The sequence below is a fragment of the Monodelphis domestica genome, chromosome 6 (assembly GCF_027887165.1).
Source record: "Monodelphis domestica isolate mMonDom1 chromosome 6, mMonDom1.pri, whole genome shotgun sequence".
NCBI lineage: Eukaryota > Metazoa > Chordata > Mammalia > Didelphimorphia > Didelphidae > Monodelphis > Monodelphis domestica.
This window is the reverse complement of record NC_077232.1, coordinates 298,772,271-298,793,116: the sequence shown is the minus strand read 5'-3', so window position 1 is coordinate 298,793,116 and position 20,846 is coordinate 298,772,271. Positions and strand designations below refer to the sequence as shown.

The window sequence follows — 20,846 nt, the reverse complement described above, 5'->3', positions numbered from 1 at the left end:
TATGGGCAAATGTGAATACAATTGTTCTAGAGTTTGAGATGGTAAGTTAACTCAGTCTAAGCTGTTTACAAAGCCAAACAAATATCACTAAGGGGAAACCACAGCAACCAAGCCATCAGAGGAACCGTGTCTGATGGAGAATTCATCCTTACTTAATAGCCTTGGCTGGATGTTGACTCTTTTACTAAGAATTTTACTGTTCAAATAACCTGGATGTGGGAAGAGGGCTCTAGCATCCCTGAGGGGTGGGATGTTCCAGAGTCCTGTGTGCATGTAGAAGAATGCATGCCAAGAGTGCTTACTCTGGATAGAGTCAAAGCATCAGTGGCTGTTGACTTGGTACCTAGCAGGAGCCTGATGAGAGAGGTGATAATGATCCTAAACATGCACACTAACCAGGGCTTAGTTGTTGGTTCAGAAATCATCCCTCTAAGAATTAGCCTCTGACACCTCCCTTATCCAACCCAGGTATCCAGTGGAAACCTCCTTCTTTTCAACCAATGAAATATAGATGTGTATCTGGCCATACCTATGTCTGACCTGATACACAGTGGGATTCTGGGGCATCTTCCCATTCTCACTGTCCTGGCAGTTTTGAAGCAGCACTGTAGCCTGGATGTCTTTCTGCTGGTCCAGTTTCAGGGGCTATTATAAGGCTTGGGGGATGCTGGGGGGAGGGTCACCAACGGTGGTGGGATGCTTCAGTATTTAGGGATCCAATTACATCAGCAATTCAGTCATAAGACATGAGCAAATACTCATAGTATTACAGGGTCATGGGTTTGCAGGTAGATGGGATCTCAGAAACCATTCAGGCCCCCCTTAAATATTAAAGACAAAGCAACAGATCCTGAGATTGCATTCTTGTTTGGCATGGAGGAGTGAGCAGAGGACTGGACCTCCTGTTAGAAAGCCCAGAGACATATCAGCTGGAGGGACCCAATATATCCAGGAATCAGCTTCCTTATCAGTAAAACTAGGGGATTTTTTTCTTAAAAGCTGCAATCTAAAATCTAAAAGTTCAAATCTTTCATCACAAATCACCCAAGTAAATAGCAGAATAATCACAATTCTATCACAGACCCTCTGACTCTAAAACCACTGTGCCCCATTGTTTCCTGAACTCACTCTGAATGTTAACTCATTAGTTATTAAGCACCTACTATCTGCAGGTCATACATTGGGAATATGAAGATTCTTTTAAATGATGTAGACCCTCAATTAAGGCACTTACAAGCCACCAAGCAGTGCCAAAATGGATGAGAATATATATAATGAAAGGTCCAAATCATTCCCATTTCTTCAGCGTCTTCCTCACAGCAACCCTGTGAAATAGTGAGATGAGAGCTGGCTATGTCAGCTTCCTGTAAGAGATCAAGAGATTGCCAAGGGAGAGTGTAGAGACTAAAGAGGACTTTGGGCAGAATCCAATGGAATCCCCCTACTTAAAGGACAAGAGGACAAGAAACCAGTTAAGGAGCTCCAAAAGTACTAGCATGATATAGGATTGTCATTTCATTCATCATACCTGAGGAGTGATGGGTGTTTACTGACAGAATCCTGGGGCCCCTGATATAGAAGAAAGGCCCCTATGCCAGGATGCTGCAGACTTGAGTGAGAGTCCCAGCTCTGCTTTCAATTTAATATATGACCATGGACAAGTTGTTTATTTTTCTGGGTCTCAGTTTCGTCATTTGTAAAATGAGAATGATCACAGCTCTACCATAGGCAGCTATCAGACTGTGGCTGTGAAAGAAGCAGACAGAGAGTGCTCTCCCAAACAGCCAAGATAAGGACAGAGTAATGAGCACAGACATAAGAATTTCAGTTTGCCTGTCCAAGGATAATGCCTCCAAGAGAGTATATAAAAGATAGTGAAGACATTAGGTGTGCCCCTCTTTCTTCCCTGTGTGTACCTTGACTTTGCAGTTAAGATTTGAGCTCTTTGTAACTCCATGATTTTGAAGAACTATCTTGCTCTCTTTGGGCCTCAATTTCCTCTTGTGTAAAAGGAGATAACCATAGCACTTGGCATGGCACCTGGCACACAGTAGATAGTTAATAAATGCTTCTTGACTTGTATATATGCTCTCTGAAGTCCTTTCCTCCTCTAATTCCAATGAATTTATAATACTTGCCTTCTGATATTTACAGGGAATTTTCCCCTTAACATAAATACATGGAGAAGGAAGAAAAGTCATCATATTCCATATATATCACATGGATTATACTCTTGGAATGAAGAAGGAAAAACTTGGGAAGGAAAAGTTGGGAGAGTAGGATCACAAGATATAGGTGGATGGCCTTGACACTGTGGAGAGGGCACTGAGTAAATGGGGAGGGAGAGAGGCAAACCAAGAAAAGAAGGGGCCAAAGGCCCCATATGACTTACCTCCTATCCTAAGCACTCAGAAATGGTCAGTCAATGAAAGATGATGGCAATGAACACTACACAGATACATGTGAAGGGACAATGTATTATTGCCAAAACATATTTTCTCTAGACTTTAAGAAAAGCAAAACCTTTCTGCCTATCTGCATGGAGGTAAAGGGAAAGGACCTGTAGAGGGACCATCTCAGACACCATTGGTTTTCTGTTTCCCTCTGACTTAGTCTAGACCTACTTATGCTTTCTGCTAATAAACTTAGTATCAAAATGTTGGATAAGTGGCCCTAATGCCATGGATGTCTAGAAAGAGATGATGGGGTAGCTAGTTCAGTGGATTGAGAACCAGGCCTAGAGATGGGAGGTCCTAGGTTCAAATCTGACCTCAGACACTTCCTAGCTATGTGACCCTGGGAAAGTCACTTAACCCCCATTGCTTAGCGGCTAGGCCCTAGCCTTTACCACTCTTCTGCCTTGGAACCAATACATAGTCTTGATTCTAAGATGGAAGATAAGGGTTTAAAAAAAAAGAGAAAAAAGAAAAAAAATGAGATGAACCCATACTGTAGTAAATGAAGAAGAATAGAAGGCCTAATTCATACTATATAAAAAAGCCCCAAGGGGTAGCTTGATGGAGAGATTCTCAGTTGGGAGGATTCATGGAAGGATAAGGATGAAAGACTGCAAGGAGGAGTCAAGAAGAAGTTAGGATGTCCATTAGGAGTGCTCACACTGAAAACATAAGGAAACCCAACAAAATCCCAAGTATCTGATATTTTAATAAAAGGAACTATGAGTCAATTGAACAAGACTGTAAACAATGTTGAACAATGACATGTAAAATCCAGTGGAATTGTGCATTGGCTACAGGAGGGGTTGGGGGAGGAAAGGGAAAGAATATGACTCCTATAGCCAAGGAAAAATATTCTAAATTGACTAAATAAAATTAAAAAAAAAACAAGACTGGTCCATGCCTACTAGGCAAGGTCCACCTAACATTCCAGCATGGATCATCTGATCAGCTTGGAGATGAAATCCAGGGACAATTGGGTGAATTAGCACTTCCAACTAAAGCAAACAATCTGCATGAGGTATCAGGTCACTTCACAGTCATCTCTTCTCTCCTGGGCACTCATAGCACCCCACATTACCATCTGGCTAGACCCTAAGAGCCCTGAAGAGGGTTTCTCACCCACTCTAGCCTCCCTTCCATTGAGCTCTTATCAAACTAATTTAACATACTGCCTCTCCCCTCCCCAAGACCCACTAACAGCACTGGCCATTTTCAAAATCTATAGTGGTTCTTTACTCTCTACAGAGTAAAATTTCAAGCTTTTTTCTTGACCTTCAGGATCCTTTACAATCTAGTTCCATCTGTCCTTTCCAGGATGAGCAAAGAGCTTTCTCTCCACTCAAGACCCCAGCTAGCTTCTTTGGTTTTAAGCTTCTTTGATGTACAGAATTAATCGAACAAGGTAGATAAGAGTTTTGGACAGAAATTCAAGTGATGCCTCAAACAATTACCAGCATGCAAGATCCTGGACAAGTCACATAAGCTCTCAAAGTCTCAGTTCTTTCATCTGTAAAATGGAGATGAATAAAAATCCCTATCTCCCACATTTTTTCTTAAGATCCACTGGAAGATCTTTGTAAACCTTAAAATGCATATTCAGTGTACTGATCATACAATATTGTGCCTTAGTGTGAGAGGCAATGGAGCTTATTGGATAGAAAGACACCACCTTCAATTCCCACCAACCCTGGGAGTCAGAAGCACCTGGTGTCGAGTGTGAGTGTGAGTGTGAGTGTTTGACACTTTGTAGGTGTGTGACCCTGATGGTTTAAGCTTCAAAAACCCAGGCAACCAAGATTAGAATTTCAGAGGAATCGCTGATCTGCATGGACAGAGTTTCCAATCAGGGAATCCACCCCACCCCCCTACCCATTCTAATAAAATGACAGGTTCAGTCCTTCCCTACTCCTCATTTTAGTATTGTTCTCTCCCTGTGGGTCTTCCCTCTGATTAGACTGAGCTGTGGTAGATGGGTCAACGACCCTGGCCTAACTAAGTCTCCATTTCCCCCAGAACCTGGCTGGGTAGGTCTTTAATAAAAGCTTCCCTTTGGACTCTAAGGAAAAGCATCCATTCCCCAGGATTTTTGGAAAGCATATGTTTCATTCATGGATCCCTCAAAAGTTTATTGGAGAAAGATGTGCTCTGTGGAGGTCGCTCTACAATATATTGAAACAGACTTGTGACTGACACAAGGGCAGCTAGCTACCCTCTCTGGTTGTGAAGGCCAACAGAGGCACCAGAAGGGGTCCAAATAAGGCCCCGTGGCCAAACCTTTCCATTTCCCATCACCCAAGCATCGGGAGGACAAATCCTCATCAAAGAGACAGCTGGGCACCCAAAAGAGGGAAAAGAGTTCTGCTCCCTCGTGGGGCTCAAGAGGACACATAGACGGGCTAAAGGAAGGAGACTCAACCAGGGGATGGGGGGATCTCGAAGCCTGTCTCTGAATGATTTGGTGGAGGTTGACTGGATCTGCTAGTCTGATTGTAAAGACTTCTAGGACGAGGGTGGGCGGGATGCGGAGAATTAATCTCCGCGGACCGCTGAGGCTCCAAGAGATCCTCCGAGCCCTGGAGCAGGGCCTCAGGCCACAGCTGGCCTTTCCCCTTCTCTCCATTCCGGACACATCCGTACACCCTGCTGGGAAGCAACCCCGCTCCCATTCATCCCAAGGCTCCTCTCGGGCGGACTCGGAGCATTCTCTTCCAGTTGTCTCCACTAGGTGGCAGCCAGCGCCCGTCCAAAGAGCTTCCCCATCTCTCCTCCACACTATCTCCTTAGTATCCCCTCCGAGGCCCGATTCCAAGGCTCGGGGTTCCACTAGGAGTTGCTCAATAAAAAACGCTGTACCCAAGCAAGAAGCGACTTTACGGCCCATAGTCCCGAAGAGAGCAGCCCAGATTCCGAATCTAAGCCTTTGCTACTTACTATCTTCCCGCCTGCCTCCTTCCCTCCCTTGGCCTCAGTTTCCAAACCTAGAGAATGGACTCGGACTGGGGTGGGTCCTTCTCATCTCTTAGTGCTCGGTTCCTATTCTGGGAAGGAGGGCAGTAAGGTAAAGGGTGAGCTCGGACCAGGGCAGTGGTTCGCCCTCGCCCTTTTCCCTGCCCCACGCCCACCCCAGCCCCGGGCTGAAAGAGATGGAGACAGCTGCAGGTTTCCAGATGCGCTGCTGCCGCCGCTGCTTCTGCTACCTGCCCGCTGCCGGCTCGTCTAGATTAGACTAGGCTATCATCGGAGGAAGGCAGGGTGGAACCCAGAGGGGGTAAAGCGAAGAAAAGGAGGAAGAAAAGGAAGGAGAGGGAAGGAAAGAGGCGGAGAGGGGGCGTTTCTGGGGTCGGCACTCACCGCCCTCCAGGGGCGAAGTCTTCTGACTCGAGCCTCGTTCCTTCTTTTTGCCTTTCCCCCTTGCCTTGCCGTCCTTCTTCTCGGACATCTCGGCAGCGGGTTCTTGGAGATGTCTGGCCGTATTGGCGATGGTCCCAGCTGGCTGTCCGGAGGGCTCTGTCCGAACAGAGACTCTCGGCGTCTCTCTTTTCGGCAGGCACGAGGCAACTTTCTGGCGCCGCGGGTGCCCTGGCAGAAGTTGGCGGCTGGAGATGCGCAGGGAGCCCCAAGAGTCCCCTGCTAGTGCGAGCTGCCGAGGGCTTTGGGGGTCTTCGGGGTACACAGTCCCACAGATTGGGAGCCCAAGAGCGTTCTGGGGACGGAGGGTGCGTACGAGTCACCTGGCCAGTGCGCCGCGCCACTAAGCTCCTCTCTCTCCTGCGCTCTTGGGTCCAGACTCCGACTAGCCCTTCCTTCCACTCGCTCTGATTCCCGACTCGTCCACACTGAGCGCAGAGCTCGTGAGGAAGAAGATGGACTGCTACGACTACTAGAAGGAGGAGGAGTCGCCTGGAAGGGAGAGCGGACAGGCAGAAGGACAGGCTGAGAGCGGAGACGCTCAGCTCACTCTCTGGCCAGGCCCATAGTCGTGACTGCACGGTGCTGCCGCTGCCACTGCTTTCGCCGCTAACCCAAAAGCCAAGACCGAAGGAGTTGCTGAAAGTTTGGGGGGAACTCCTCGCCAGCCCTTTTCATTGCCCCGCCAACCACCCACCTCACGACAGCAGGTTGGACAACACGCCGCGCCTCCCCTCCCCCTGGTTCTGCCCCTCCCCCTCCCGCGCCCCTCCCCCTGTACACCACACCCCCCCGGCCCAGGCCTGGAGCCGCCGAGGCGGCGCTGCGTGGCTCTCCTGCCCTCGGGAGCTGCCGGGCCTCCGAGCTCGCTGTTTCGAGCTCGGGGCCACCGCTCCCGAGGAAAGGAGGGCAGCAGCTGGACGGGCCCTTCGGAGGATCGGTCTCCAAGCGGCTGCAGGGGACAGCGCCCTCGCCGCTCGGGGAAAGGAGGCTGGCTCTAAGGGCTGTGATTGGCCGCCGCAGCTGTAATCCGAAACTTTTCAGCTGCTGGAGACTTCGGAGGCCACCTAGCCCAAGGATCCCCCCTCATTCGACAGAGGGGAGACTGAGGCCCACAGAAGGGAAAGCACTTGCTCGCAGTGTGTGGCAGAGCCCAAGTCCCGGGACTCCGGGGAGGACGCCCGAGCTCCCTACCCCTACTGCCCCCCGGGGAGCTTGGAAGGTAGAGGTGAGAAGGTCGGAGTCCTGGGTCTCGGACTCTCCCACGGTCTCCTCTCCCTCTTCCTTTCTCTCCCCTGGGCTCTTAGCACTCTTCCTCTGTCTCTCCCTCTATGTGACTATGTCTCTCTGTATGTGTATGTCTGACAGTCGCTCCCTGTCTCTACCTCTCTCTACACCGTCGCTTCCTGGCCCTGAGGCTGCTCTGCGGGCGCCCCCTGTGGGGCCGATGTGGCTCGGGGAGCTCGTGCTGGGTTCGGGAAGAGACACTGGCTCTAGGTAAAAGTCAGGTAGGGGGATTTTTCTGGAGCCCGGGTGGAAAAGTCCCTTTCGTTCCAGTCCTGAACTCCGCCTGAGCGGAGGAACTCCCTTCCTTCTTTCTCACCTGAAGCCCTCAGAGAAAGTGCCGGCCCGGGAGAATGCAGGGGAAAGGTGAACTCCAATTTTAAATTCTGCTACTCGGTGTGGATGACTGGGACTCAGAAACAGCTCCCTGCTCGGGTGCTAAACCAGCTCGCTCCCTAGCGCACAAGTGGGCATATCTTTGGAAAGGTCCCATGCTGCGCTCTTTTCCCGCTGAGCCACAAACTAGAAAATGCTGGAAGTTTGTAGCAGTTCTGGGAGCTGTTCCCTGGGACCACCCAACCCGCCCAACGGTCTCCTTCCTAAATGCCCACACGAAGGAACCCTTGGGATGATTTGAGATCTGAGATCTTTACCCACCCTCCAGCTGCATTTGTAACATTAATGCTCATTTCTTCTTTTCAAGTCAACTGTTCTATAGGTGAGCCGGCAGGGGAAACCTAGTTGAGAGGTGAGGGCAACCCCTACACTATTTCCATCTCTTCAGTGAGCTTCCAAGAACCTGGGATCACAGAATCTCGGGACTCCGGAATTCAGTTTGCACGCTCTTTCCTTCCTCTTCTCTCTTCCCTGGTGAAGACAAACTGATGTGCAGTGAGGTGGGCTAAATGCAGGAACAAGGTCGGAAGAATGAGGGCTTTGGCTAATTTGAAGTTCGCTTGGGGGAAAAGGCACACCAACAATCAGCATCCGGGTCTGGGATGGAATAGTATTGGGGGGAGGAGAATAATAATGGTAAATTATTATAAGGAACTAGAAAATATAGAACGAGAGGAATAACATTTTAGAGGAAAAATACCACTTGATTTGTATATTTACCCAGAATTTTATTTCCCTCAAAGTCTGGGGAAGGGTGGCCTTCTGCCTCATTCACACTTGAAGAACTTGAAAGAAGGCAAATAAGATACATTGGTATCCAAAAGACTAGAAGAAAATCAACTCATATTTGAGTCAACTTCCTCTCCTTTACAAATTAGGTGTTCCTTCATTTCCTAGCCTCTGCTGTCAACACTAATTGAATTACCTGTGCATGCAAAGATAAACAGTCTTGCAGTGATTTTTTTTTTGAGAGCCATAAATATTTTGTAGGATCTCCTGGCTACATGGAAAAAAAAAGGATTAGGGTCAGAATGAAGTCCCATCATGGAAGACTACATTGTTGTTGTTGTTGTTGTTGTTGTTGTTTTTTTAGTTAAATTTGGATCCTTAATAATGACAAAACCCCAGTGGGTAAGTTTCTCCTGGTTAAGCCCTCTCTGCAGTATTGCCTTTATTTGGCAGTATTAAATTAAAAGGGCTTGACAGCCAAATTTCCTCTGACATCCTTCCAGCAGACACTGAATATGAATTTCACTGGGTCATAAAGACAGCAAAGCCAAAGAAAGGAAAATGTCTATTTTATGAATCTGACTGGAAAGTGAGCATTTGAATATTCCATAGAGACAAATGTTAAACCAAATCCTGGATGCTGACTGAAATACTTTAACTTTCCCAGAAGGGGCCACTGCTTCGCAAGCAGGAAACAGCCTTAGAAATTGAGGGGGCCACTGCCAGCCTTGTTCTAGGCTAAGACAATGAAAGTAAGCTTTGGGGCTTACTTAGGCACTGCATTTGTTACCCAGAGTTCAATTCCCTTGGTGAGGAGGGCATTCAGGGGAGTAGCCTTTTGTCACCCTGGAAAGATTGTAAGAAAGATCTAGGCAAATTCAAGAAAAAAAAACAAGAAAATCAAGTAATACTTAAGTTCTCAACTAAACATGTTTTTGTTCTGGGTTCAGGATATTAACTGAAGAGTTAGTTTAGCTTTCAGAACATAGTTATTAACTCTTTACAATACTGATGTATTGTTAGAGGCCTGAATTATGTGACAGCTTTTATTCAGCAAGCATTGGGAAGAAATTGCAAAGATTGCAATTGGAGCCTTGATTTGAAGGCAGAAAATACTTTGAAACTATAGAACAACTCAAAAGTGCAATGGCTGCTGTGTAAGATAGTTAGGTCCCCATCAATGGAGTCCTCCAAGAAAAGTTGTCAGAAATGTTGTAGGGAATATTCCTATGTAGGAGTAGGACAAACCAAATGACCTTGAAGGACCATTCCAGGGCTCAGACTCTTGGCTGTCTGGGAATTTACTGAGATCTTTAACTAAAGAGGGAGAAACTATAAAAAGAGATGGCCATTCAAACCCCATCCCAACACCTTAAAATGATCAAAATCTAGACTTCTACTGAAAAAAATGCTTTGTGAAGTCTATAGAATTGTGATTCCCTTTCAGAGGAAAGAGATTTGTCCAAAGTGACACCACAACACTTATGTATTAAATACCTACTATGTGCCACATATTCAAGAATACTAGGGATACAAAAATAAAAATGTAATAATCCCTGGCCACAGGGAGCTTGAAATACAATATGTTGTCATATAAGAATGTACAGAATAAATATATGATATTTTTAAACAGCACAGTATTTTTGAGGAGGCAGAACACTAGCATCTGGGAATAAACAGAAATGGCCTTATGTAAAAGGCAACTTGTCCTGAGTTTTGAAGGAAACCAGAGATTCCAAAAGGCAGAGGTTACAAGGGGATGGATTCCTGAGAAGCTATGCAAAGACACAGAAATGAAGTGTGAGATGGAGTGTCCTGTAAGGAAGAGCAAGGAGACCAATTCAGTTGTACCAATGTGCATGAAAATAAAGAATAAGTATTGAGGCTAAAAAAGGAGGCAGAAGCAAAGTTATAAAGGTCTTTAATTAACAAGAGAAGAGGGATCAATCATAGAGGCAGTGGGGAATCAGGGGAATTGATTGACAGGGGTATAACATGGTAAAATTTGTATTTTAAAGAAATCAGTCTCATAGCTATATAGAGGTTTGAGGCAGGGCAGCCAACTAGGAGGCTACAACAAGAATCCAGGTGAGAGACTGGGGGCAGTTAGGTGGCTCAGTGGATAGTCAGGCCTAGAGCCAGAAGGTCCTGGGTTCAAATATGGATTCAGATACTTCCAAGCTATATGACCCAGAGCAAGACACTTAACCCCCATTGCCTAGCCATTGCCATTCTTCTGCCTTGAGACCAATGCACAATATTTTTTGGTGGTTAAGTATCTTTAAAAATGAGTTCAGGTGAGACAATGAGGACCTGGACTTGGATTTGGACCATTTGAATAAAGAGATAAGGGAATAGATGTGAGAAATTCAGTGGGGGTAGAATAGACAATGTAGCTAACTGGCTATGGGTGTAAGGGTGAAAGGAGGATGATTGCACTCAACCAAAATAAAGAATTTGGGAGTGGGAGAAGGGTGGGTTTTGGGTGGGAGGGAAAGAATATTTTTCCAGTTTCTGACTTATCTGAAGATGATAACAACTCGTGGGAGATAATAAGGACACCAAGGAAGTCAGGCTTGGAACCCAGTTGTCCTAATGACAAGTCCAATGTATTGTCCTCTAGAGAGGGCATGATATAGTAGAAAGGAAAAAAGAATAGTACAGAATTAAACCCAAATAGGAAGGATACTGGTGATGTGAAGATGAAAGTAATTATAGGTGATCCAATCCTGTCCTGTTATTTTATAGATGAAGAAACTGAGGTGGGGCAAGGAGAAGTGACTTTTTCAAGTTCTTCCTGCCTCCAAAGTGAGAATGCTATCTACTGTGCTCTACTGCTTCAAAAAAGGAGAAGATAGGAAAATAGGAAGGCAATCAGTCTTTGTGAATCAAAGAAAAAACAACCCTGAGCCCTAGGTCATGAGGGTCTTTTAGTTAATTAAATTATCTCTCTCCTTCCCTCCCCCAGAGGTCTTTTATTTTAATTTTTTTTAATAAAACCCTTACCTTCCATCTTGGAATCAATACTGTGTATTCCAAGGAAGAAGAGTGGTAAGAACTAGGCAGTGGGGGTCAAGTGACCTGCCCAGGGTAACAGCTAGGAAGTATCTGAAGCTAGATTTGAACCCAGAACCTCCCATCTCTGGGTTTGGCTCTCAATCCATTGAGCCACCTAGCTGCCCCCCCCCCCCAAGGGTCTTTTAAAAAACTTTCAAGGAAACTTCAATTTTGGATGAGGTCAAGCTTCTTCCAGACACAAAAATCCAGATTGTTAATACTAACATTCTCCCAGAGATGCTGTATGGATACAAATCAGGGAATACCATAATCTTAGAAAGATCCAAGCAATGGATGACTCAAAAAACAAAGGAGGGAGGGAGTCATAGAGTGAGTAATAAGGACTGACTCATGCACAATGATGGCATATATGATTGGGAAAGTAGGAGATATCATTATGTTAAGAGAGTAAAAGGAGCAGATGGATGGACAAACCCTATGCTGACCTAAGCCCTTGATCAAGTGGTTCATTCAGTGTTCACATTCATTCTTCACCTCAGTTTTTGTGGATTTCATTTTCAATTATATTCTACTAATATTTATTAAGCACTGACTGTACTTGTACAAGACACAACATATACAAAGAGAAACTACCTCCTAGCACCTTTCCTTCCACTAAAGGTTAGAAAAGAAAGAATATCACCTTTACATCAATAAGTTAATTAAAAGGAGGAAAGAATACATGATTAAGGCAGTTGTTCTCAAAAGATATGCCAACATAATTCCTGTGAATTTCTGCTGACTGCAATGAGTAATATGACAATTAAATGCTCTTACAATTAAATGCATGTGCTCAAGTCTTTCACAGTGTGCTGGCATTTCTCAAAGAAAGAAGAATGAGGTTGTGGGAATAGTGCACAGAGTTCCAGACTAGACTTGAAATCTGGATTTAGACACATTGGTTGTGTGACTCTAAGAAAATCACTTAATCCCTTCTTGCCTTAGTTTCCTTATCTGTAAAATGGGGGTGGTAATAGTACTTCATAGAATTGCCATAAGGATCAAATTGTTAGTGTTATATTATATGTTAACTATCACATTTATTATGACTACTATGCTGTGAGAAAAAGAAAATATGAGGTCTCAATAGTGGCTTCATTTAAGAGCTGGCCCCTGAGTTCAGTCTTGAAGGAAGCTCAAAACTTTTAAGAGGCAGAAATGAGAACAGAGTGTATTCCAGGCATGGGGAACAATCTATGCAAAAGCCTAGAGGTAGGAGGTTTTATTCAATTATTAATAATGAACCAGCACAATGCGAAGATCATGAGAATGAATCATTACAGGCATCAGTTTTCTTTGTCAGTCATAACTCCAGCAATGGATTGATAAGAATCTGATATTAATTTAGAGTCAAAGTTATGTATTTTAAGGATCATGGAATAGCAACTTTTTTTCCATCTTTAAGAAAAAGCACTGACCTAAATCAGCCATGCACTCTGTGAAAGAAATTCTTCTTAGAATAATGGCTTCCAAAGAATTATTTTCTTTTCCTCAACTTATAGAATATATCATAGACTCATATACTGAATTGACCCAAATACAATTCTCCATATTTTAGATACTTTCTTTTCATTTTTTTTACCTCTAAAAAGGCAGCATGGCAAAATGGGGAGGCACCATTCTTGAAGCTAGGGAGACCTGAGTGCAAGTCCCACCTCAAACCCAGATCATGAGACTCTGGGAGAGGGATTTAACCTCCTTAAGCTCCAGACAATTTGACCACCCTAAGTTTTAGGGAAGGTACCAACCTCTATTGGTGGAGTTTTCTTCACCTGGGAGGTCCCATATACTCACGCTCTCTCCCCTATCCTCACTTAGGGTAAGAAGGCCATGATATGTTGATTGTATGCAGCACAACCAAAGGCCAATACCACATCAGAACCCCATTCCCAGAGGATGGAGGATCTTGACCAGGAATGATAATTGCATAGCTCTACTAAAAATGATTTTATAAAATGCCATACCTACTTTCCTCTTATTTCGATTCAAGACTATTGAATGACTGACATAGAATGCTTCTGATCAAGCTCAGGGACTACTTGGTTAAAAAGTGAGCACACAGGGGGCAGCTGGGTAGCTCAGTGGACTGAGAGCCAAGCTTAGAGATGGGAGGTCCTAGGTTCAAATCTGGCCTCAGATATTTCCCAGCTGTGTAACCCTGAGCAAGTCACTAAACCTCCATTGCTTAGCCCTAACCACTCTTCTGCTTTGGAACCAATATTAATTCCAAGATGGAAGATACGGGTTAAAAAATAAAGTGAGCACAAATAAAAATTAAATGTTTTTAAAATGTGGAAATATAATTTATGATGTTAAGTGTATAATGGGGATCCTATTTTTTCTCTCTCACCCAAAGGGTGGGGGAGGATCAGGAGGGAGAGGAAGATTTCAGAACTGAAAATAAACCTTTTTTTTTTTATATATATATTTATTTGATCATTTCCAAGCATTATTCGTTAAAGACATAGATAATTTTCTTTTCCTCCCCCCCCACCCCCCATAGCCAACGCGTAAGTCCACTGGGCATTAGATGTTTTCTTGATTTGAACCCATTGCTTTGTTGATAGTATTTGCATTAGAGTGTTCATTTAGAGTCCATCCTCTGTCATGTCCCCTCAACCTCTGTATTCAGGCAGTTGCTTTTTCTCGGCGTTTCCACTCCCATAGTTTATCCTTTCCTTATGAATGGTGTTTTTTTCTCCTGGATCCCTGCAAGTTGTTCAGGGACATTACACCGCCACTAATGGAGAAGTCCATTACGTTCGATTATACCACAGTGTATTAGTCTCTGTGTACAATGTTCTCCTGGTTCTGCTCCTCTCGCTCTGCATCACTTCCTGGAGGTTGTTCCAGTCTCCATGGAACTCCTCCACTTTATTATTCCTTTTAGCACAATAATATTCCATCACCAACATATACCACAGTTTGTTCAGCCATTCCCCAATTGATGGGCATCCCCTCGGAAAATAAACCTTTTTTAAAAGAATAAAGTTAATACCCAAAGGGCACTAAAAGACTGTCTGCACTTTGATCCAGCCATAACACTGCTGGGTTTCTACCCCAAGGAGATAATAAGGAAAAAGACTTGTACAAGAATATTCATAGCTGCGCTCTTTGTGGTGGCCAAAAATTGGAAAATGAGGGGATGCCCTTCAATTGGGGAATGGCTGAACCAATTGTGGTATCTGTTGGTGATGGAATACTATTGTGCTCAAAGGAATAATGAACTGGAGGAATTCCATGGAGACTTGAACGACCTCCAGGAAGTGATGCAGAGTGAAAGGAGCAGAACCAGGAGAACATCCTACACAGAGACTGATACACTGTGGTACAATTGAACGTAATGGACACCATAAGTGGCAATGCAGTGATCCTGAACAACTTGGAGGAATCTTAAGAGAAAGAACACTATCCACATTCCACTGTGGGAGCAGAAACACCAAAGAAAAACAACTGCTTGATCACATGGGTTGATGGAGACATGATTGGGGATGTCGACTCTAAATGATCACCCTAGTGCAAATATGAATTATATGGAAATAGGTCCTGATCAATGACACATGTAAAACCCAGTGAAATTGCATATCAGCTAGGGGAAGGGGGGAGGGGAGGAGAGGAAGGGAAAGAATATGATTCTTATAACCAAGGGAAAATGTTCTAAACTGACTGAATAAAATTTAAAAAAATAAAAATAAAAAATAAAAAAAGAATAAAGTTAAATTTTTTAAGCAGACTCACAGAACCTGTGCCTTGTCCCTATAATGACTCAATTATCTGTCATTTAGAGAGTATTCTCCCTTTCATATACATAGTGACTGTGCATTGGTTTCAGGGTTTGGTCCATATTCAATAAATTTTAAAAGTTACTTGCTCTAGATTTCTACCATGGAAGAACTAAGTATTATGACCAGTGTGATTAGCATTATGTAGAACTGACAGAGTGAAGCAGGACAAACAGTGTTGGATACAGGGTCAGAGGTCCTAGGTTTAAATCCTGCTTCTGAATTTATTCCTTTACTCACTGTATGACCTTGGGTCAGTCCATTCTCCTTGAGTCCTCCAATTGCATTTTTTTTAAAAACCTACCTTCCTTCTTGAAATCAATACTGTGTATTGGTTCCAAGGCAAAAGAGTGGTAAGAGCTAGGCAATGGGGGTCAAGTGACTTGCCCAGGGTCACACAGCTGGGCAGTATCTGAGGCCAGATTTGAACCTAGGACCTCCTGTCTCTAGGCCTGGCTCTCTATCCACTGAGCTACCCAGCTGCCCCCCCCCCCTTCAATTGCATTTGTATCAGAAAACCTCTAAGAAAATTAAAAAGAGAAGAAAATTTCCTAGGAATGCCAAAATATTCATAGCAAATATTTGCTAGAAAGAAAAACCTGAAGAGAATACAGATGCCAGTAGTTGGAGAAATGATTAAACACACTGCTAGATAAAATAGATAATTATTGGGCTATGAGAGGCAGCATGAATTAATGCCAGCCACTGAATCAGGAAGATCTGGGTTCAAGTTTGGCCTCGATGCATAATGGTAGAAGACCCTGGGCAAGTTCTATGCTCCCTCAGGGCCCTCATCAAGTTGAAGAGCAGCTGAAAGTTCATACATCATCAGAAAGATCAAAACTCCTATTTCCTAAGTAATGGAATCTTGGGTGAGTGGGCAAAATTACTACATCATCACAAATGACCAATATGAGATTTCAGAGAAAATGGGTAAATTTGCAACAACTCATACAGAGAGATATAAACAGAATCTGGGGAATAATATACACACTGACTACAATCATTGAAACACAAAGAATTAAAATGGAAGCCATACCCAGAATAATGACCACTCTTCTCTCTAGAGCATAAATGATGCATTCTCTACTCTATATTATGTTTTACATATCTGTATTATATATGGATATATTACATATGTGTGCATCAGTTGTAATATGAAATGGAATATTAGTTGTATACATACATAAATATGATCCAGAGATTTCTTTTTAGAATCAACTGGACTTCATAAGGATAATATACTTCTGAGTGTGGGAGGTCATAGTTTTAAATGCTGGCTTAGACAGAGATATTACTTATGTGACCCTGGAGAAGCCATCTATGCCCAGTTCCCTTGTAAATAAAATGGGTGGGAGCAGGGTTGACTAGATAACCACTATGGCTACTTCCAGCTCTGTGTCTATTATCTTACTGTATGAAGCAAGTATTAAGATTGAATTGGCCAATAGGAATCATTCCATGGAGCATGCACACAGTTGCCATTCCTGCTTCTGGGTAATAACATGACAGCTTTGGGACCTCCTTCCATTCACATGAAATGATTTTGTAATTTGGTAGTCCGTGTCAGATTCCAAGTAGTCCTTCTGTCCTTTTGCATTCTGTGATAGCAGCAGTGGGATAGAGGTACACTATCAGTTCAACAAAAAGATATCTTTAAACTCTGCAGTTTACATCATATAATCAAGACTTCAAGTAATGGGAGAAAAAGGGTTGGCTCCACTCCACCATCATAACAAGTATGTTCACATTGCAGCTAGTATGAGGTGGAGGGGCTCAACTTTGGTCAACCCCTCGCTGCCCTCTTTAGTGCTATTTTTGTGTTCTCAGAAAAACAAAAATTCTAAGATAAATAAATTATACACACACACACACACATAATACATAGGCTTGGAAGAGACCTTATAGATTTGAGATGTCCAGAGGTCCCATCATGTCAAAACTATATATCAGCATATTTGTACCCCAGCATTCTTGGAAAGGATGCCTACTGAGAAGAAAATGGACTCTGAGTTCCAATTTGTTTCTTTTTTTGTTGTTTAGTTTTCTTTTAAAAAGTGTGTATTTCTGAGTCTTTTGTGCCTTATATTTCCTTTGTGTGTAGGAATAAATTATATATTATACACTAAGTTATATTGTACAATTACACACCAGTTGCTTTTCCTGGGAGTAGGGTCCTTGCCTGGATTAGTCATTTCATTGATCCTTCTAGCACATACTATAACTTCATATGACACCCTTTGCATTTTCACTCATACTGATCACATCTCCCTAGTTATTTGTGGCAGTTAGAATATTTCTTGCTCCTCATTTTCATTTCTCTTTCTCTACCACCATCACTAATTCAATAATCTCTCCTCCTTTGCTGTTCATTTTATCCAGATTAATCATCCATTCATGATTCTGTTTAGTAGTTATCTATTACCTCCAGAATACTCTCCTTTCTTCATCAGTGAGTACAGTCCCTAGTTCACATTCTCTCCTTCTCCAACTCCTGCACTCATACTAGGAAATTTCAACATGTATATCAATACTACTTCAAAGATCCTAACTTCCTAATTCCTTGATTTATTCATTGCCCATGATCTGTCCCTGCACCCCACATCATCTGCACTCAAAGATGGTCATACCAAGTCAATCTAATAAAAAAAGAGGAAAGAAGAAAACCAAATTAACAGTATCAGGGATGGAAATGGAGAACTCACCTCCAATAAAGAGGAAATTAAGGCAATCATTAAAAACCACTATGTCCAATTATATGGCAACAAATATGCCAATCTAGGTGATATGGATGAATATCTACAAAAATATAAATTGCCTAGATTAACAGAAGAATAAATAGAATTCTTATATAATCCCATATCAGAAAAAGAAATTGAACAGGCCATCAAAGAACTCCCTAAGGAAAAAATCCCCAGGGCCAGATGGATTCACAAGTGAATCCTATAAAACATTCAAAGAACAGCTAACCCCAATACTATACAATCTATTTGACATAATAAGCAAAGAGGGAGTTCTACCAAATTCATTCTATGACACAAATATGGTACTGATTCCAAAGCCAGGCAGTTCAAAAACAGAGAAAGAAAACTACAGACCAATCTCCTTAATGAACATAGATGCAAAAATCTTAAACAGGATACTAGCAAAAAGACTTCAGCAAGTCATCATGAGGATTATTCACTACAATCAGGTGGCATTTATACCAGGAATGCAAGGATGGTTCAATATTAGGAAAACCATCCACATAATTGACCATATCAACAAGCAAACCAACAAAAATCACAGGATTATCTCAATAGATGCAGAAAAAGCCTTTGACAAAATACAACACTCATTCCTATTGGAAACACTAGAAAGTATAGGAATAGAATGGTCTTTCCTAAAAATAATAATCAGTACCTATCTAAAACCATCAGCCAACATCATATGCAATGGGGATAAACTACATGCATTCCCAATAAGATCAGGAGTGAAACAAGGATGCCCATTATCATCTCTATTATTTAACATTGTACTAGAAACACTGGCAGTAGCAATTAGAGAAGAAAAAGAAATTGAAGGTATTAAAATTGGCAATGAAGAGACAAAGCTATTACTCTTTGCAGATGATATGATGGTCTACTTAAAGAATCCTAGAGAATCAACTAAAAAACTAGTGGAAATAATTAACACTTTTAGCAAAGTTGAAGGATACAAAATAAACCCTCACAAATCATCAGCATTTCTATATATCTCCAACACACCTGAGCAGCAGGAATTAGAAAGAGAAATTCCATTCAAAATCACCTTAGACATTATAAAATACTTAGGAATCTGTCTGCTGAGACAAACATAGTAACTATATGAACACAACTACAAAACACTTTCCACACAACTAAAACTAGATGTGAGCAATTGGAAAAACATTAACTGCTCATGGGTAGGACAAGCTAACATAATAAAAATGACCATACTACCCAAACTTATCTATCTATTTAGTGCCATACCCATGGAACTTCCAAAAAACTTTTTTACTGAATGAGAAAAAACCATAACAAAGTTCATTTGGAAGAACAAAAGATCAAGGATATTCAGGGAAATAATGAAAAAAAAATACAAAGGAAGGTGGTCTTGCAGCACCAAATCACAAACTGTATTATAAAGCAGTGGTCATCAAAACAATTTGGTACTGGCTAAGAGACAGAAAGGAGGATCAGTGGAATAGACTTGGGGTAAGTGACCTCAGCAAGACAGTCTATGACAAGCCCAAAGATCCCAGCTTTGGGGACAAAACCCCACTATTTGATAAAATCTGCTGGGAAAATTAGAAGACAGTGTGGGAGAGATTAGGTTTGGATCAACACCTCACATCCTACACCAAGATAAACTCAGAATGGGTAAATGACTTGAACTTAAAGAAGGAAACAATAAGTAAATTAGGTGAACACAGAATAGTATACATGTCAGACCTTTGGAAATGGAAAGATTTTAAAACCAAGCAAGACTTAGAGTCACAAAATGTAAAATAAATAATTTTGACTACATCAAATTAAAAAGTTTTTGTACAAACAAAACCAATGTAACCAAAATCAGAAGGAAAGCAAAAAATTAGGAAACAGTCTTCATTACAAAAACCTCTGACAAAAGTTTAATTACTCAAATTTACAAAGAGCTAAATCAATTGTACAAAAAATGAAGCCATTCTCCAATTGATAAATGGACAAGGGACATGAATAGGGAATTTCCAGTTAAAGAAATCAAAACCATGAAAACATGTTCTAAATCTCTTATAATCAGAGATGCAAATCAAAGCAACTCTGAGGTGTCACCTCACACCTAGATGATTTGCTAACATGACAGCAATAGAAAGTAATGAATGCTGGAGGGGATGTGGCAAAGTTGGGACATTAATGCATTGCTGGTTGAGTTGTGAATTGATCCAACTATTCCAGAGTGTAATTTGGAACTATGCCCAAAGGGCGATAAACGACTGTCTACCTTTTGACCCAGCCATAGCACTGCTGGGCTTGTACCCCAAAGAGAGAATAAAGAAAAAAGACTTGTACAAGAATATTCATAGCTGTGCTCTTTGTAGTGGCAAAAATTTGGAAAATGAGGGCATGTCCTTCAATTGGGGCATGGCTGAACCAATTGTGGTATATGTTGGTGATGGAATACTATTGTGCTCAAAGGAATAATAAAGTGGAAGAATTCCATGGGATTTGGAACAACCTCCAGGAACTGATGCAGAGCAAAAGGAGCAGAACCAGAACAATGTACACAGAGACTGATACACTGTGGTACAATCGAATGTAATGGACTTCTCCATTAGTGGCAATTCAGTGATTCCTAACAACCCGGAAGGATCTATGAGAAAGAACACTATTCATATTCAGAGGGAAAATGGTAGGAGTAGAAACACAGAAGAAAAACAACTGCTTGATTTCATGGGTTGATGGAGACATGATTGGGGTTGTAGACTCTAAATCAACATCCTAGTGCAAATACCAACAACATGGAAATGGGTTCTGATCAAGGACACATGTAATACCCAGTGGAATTGCATGTTGGCTATGGGAGGGGTACCTGGAGGGGAGGGAAGAATAGAAAGTGATTTTTGTATCCAAGGAATAATGTTTGAAATTGACCAAATGAAAAAAATAATGGTCATACCCTTAATCTTGCCATCACCCATATGTGTTCCACTTCCATGTTTCTAAACTGGAATTCCTTTACCTAATTACATGTT

The 20,846-nt window shown here is 42.4% G+C and overlaps 1 protein-coding gene across 3 annotated transcripts in view; it reads right to left on the bottom strand.

Annotated features, from left to right (window-relative positions):
- NRG1 (neuregulin 1) overlaps nucleotides 1-20,846 on the bottom strand; it is a 1,154,913-nt gene that overhangs the window by 217,764 nt on the left and 916,303 nt on the right. The window contains exon 1 of one of the 3 annotated variants that reach the window (XM_007495565.3): nucleotides 5,811-6,591. The exons of the other annotated variants lie outside the window; for them this stretch is intronic. Coding sequence (XP_007495627.2) covers nucleotides 5,811-5,898 — 88 coding nt within the window. The 5' untranslated portion in view covers nucleotides 5,899-6,591. Of the gene's footprint in view, nucleotides 1-5,810; nucleotides 6,592-20,846 lie in introns of those variants that run through there. 3 annotated transcript variants of the gene reach the window in all.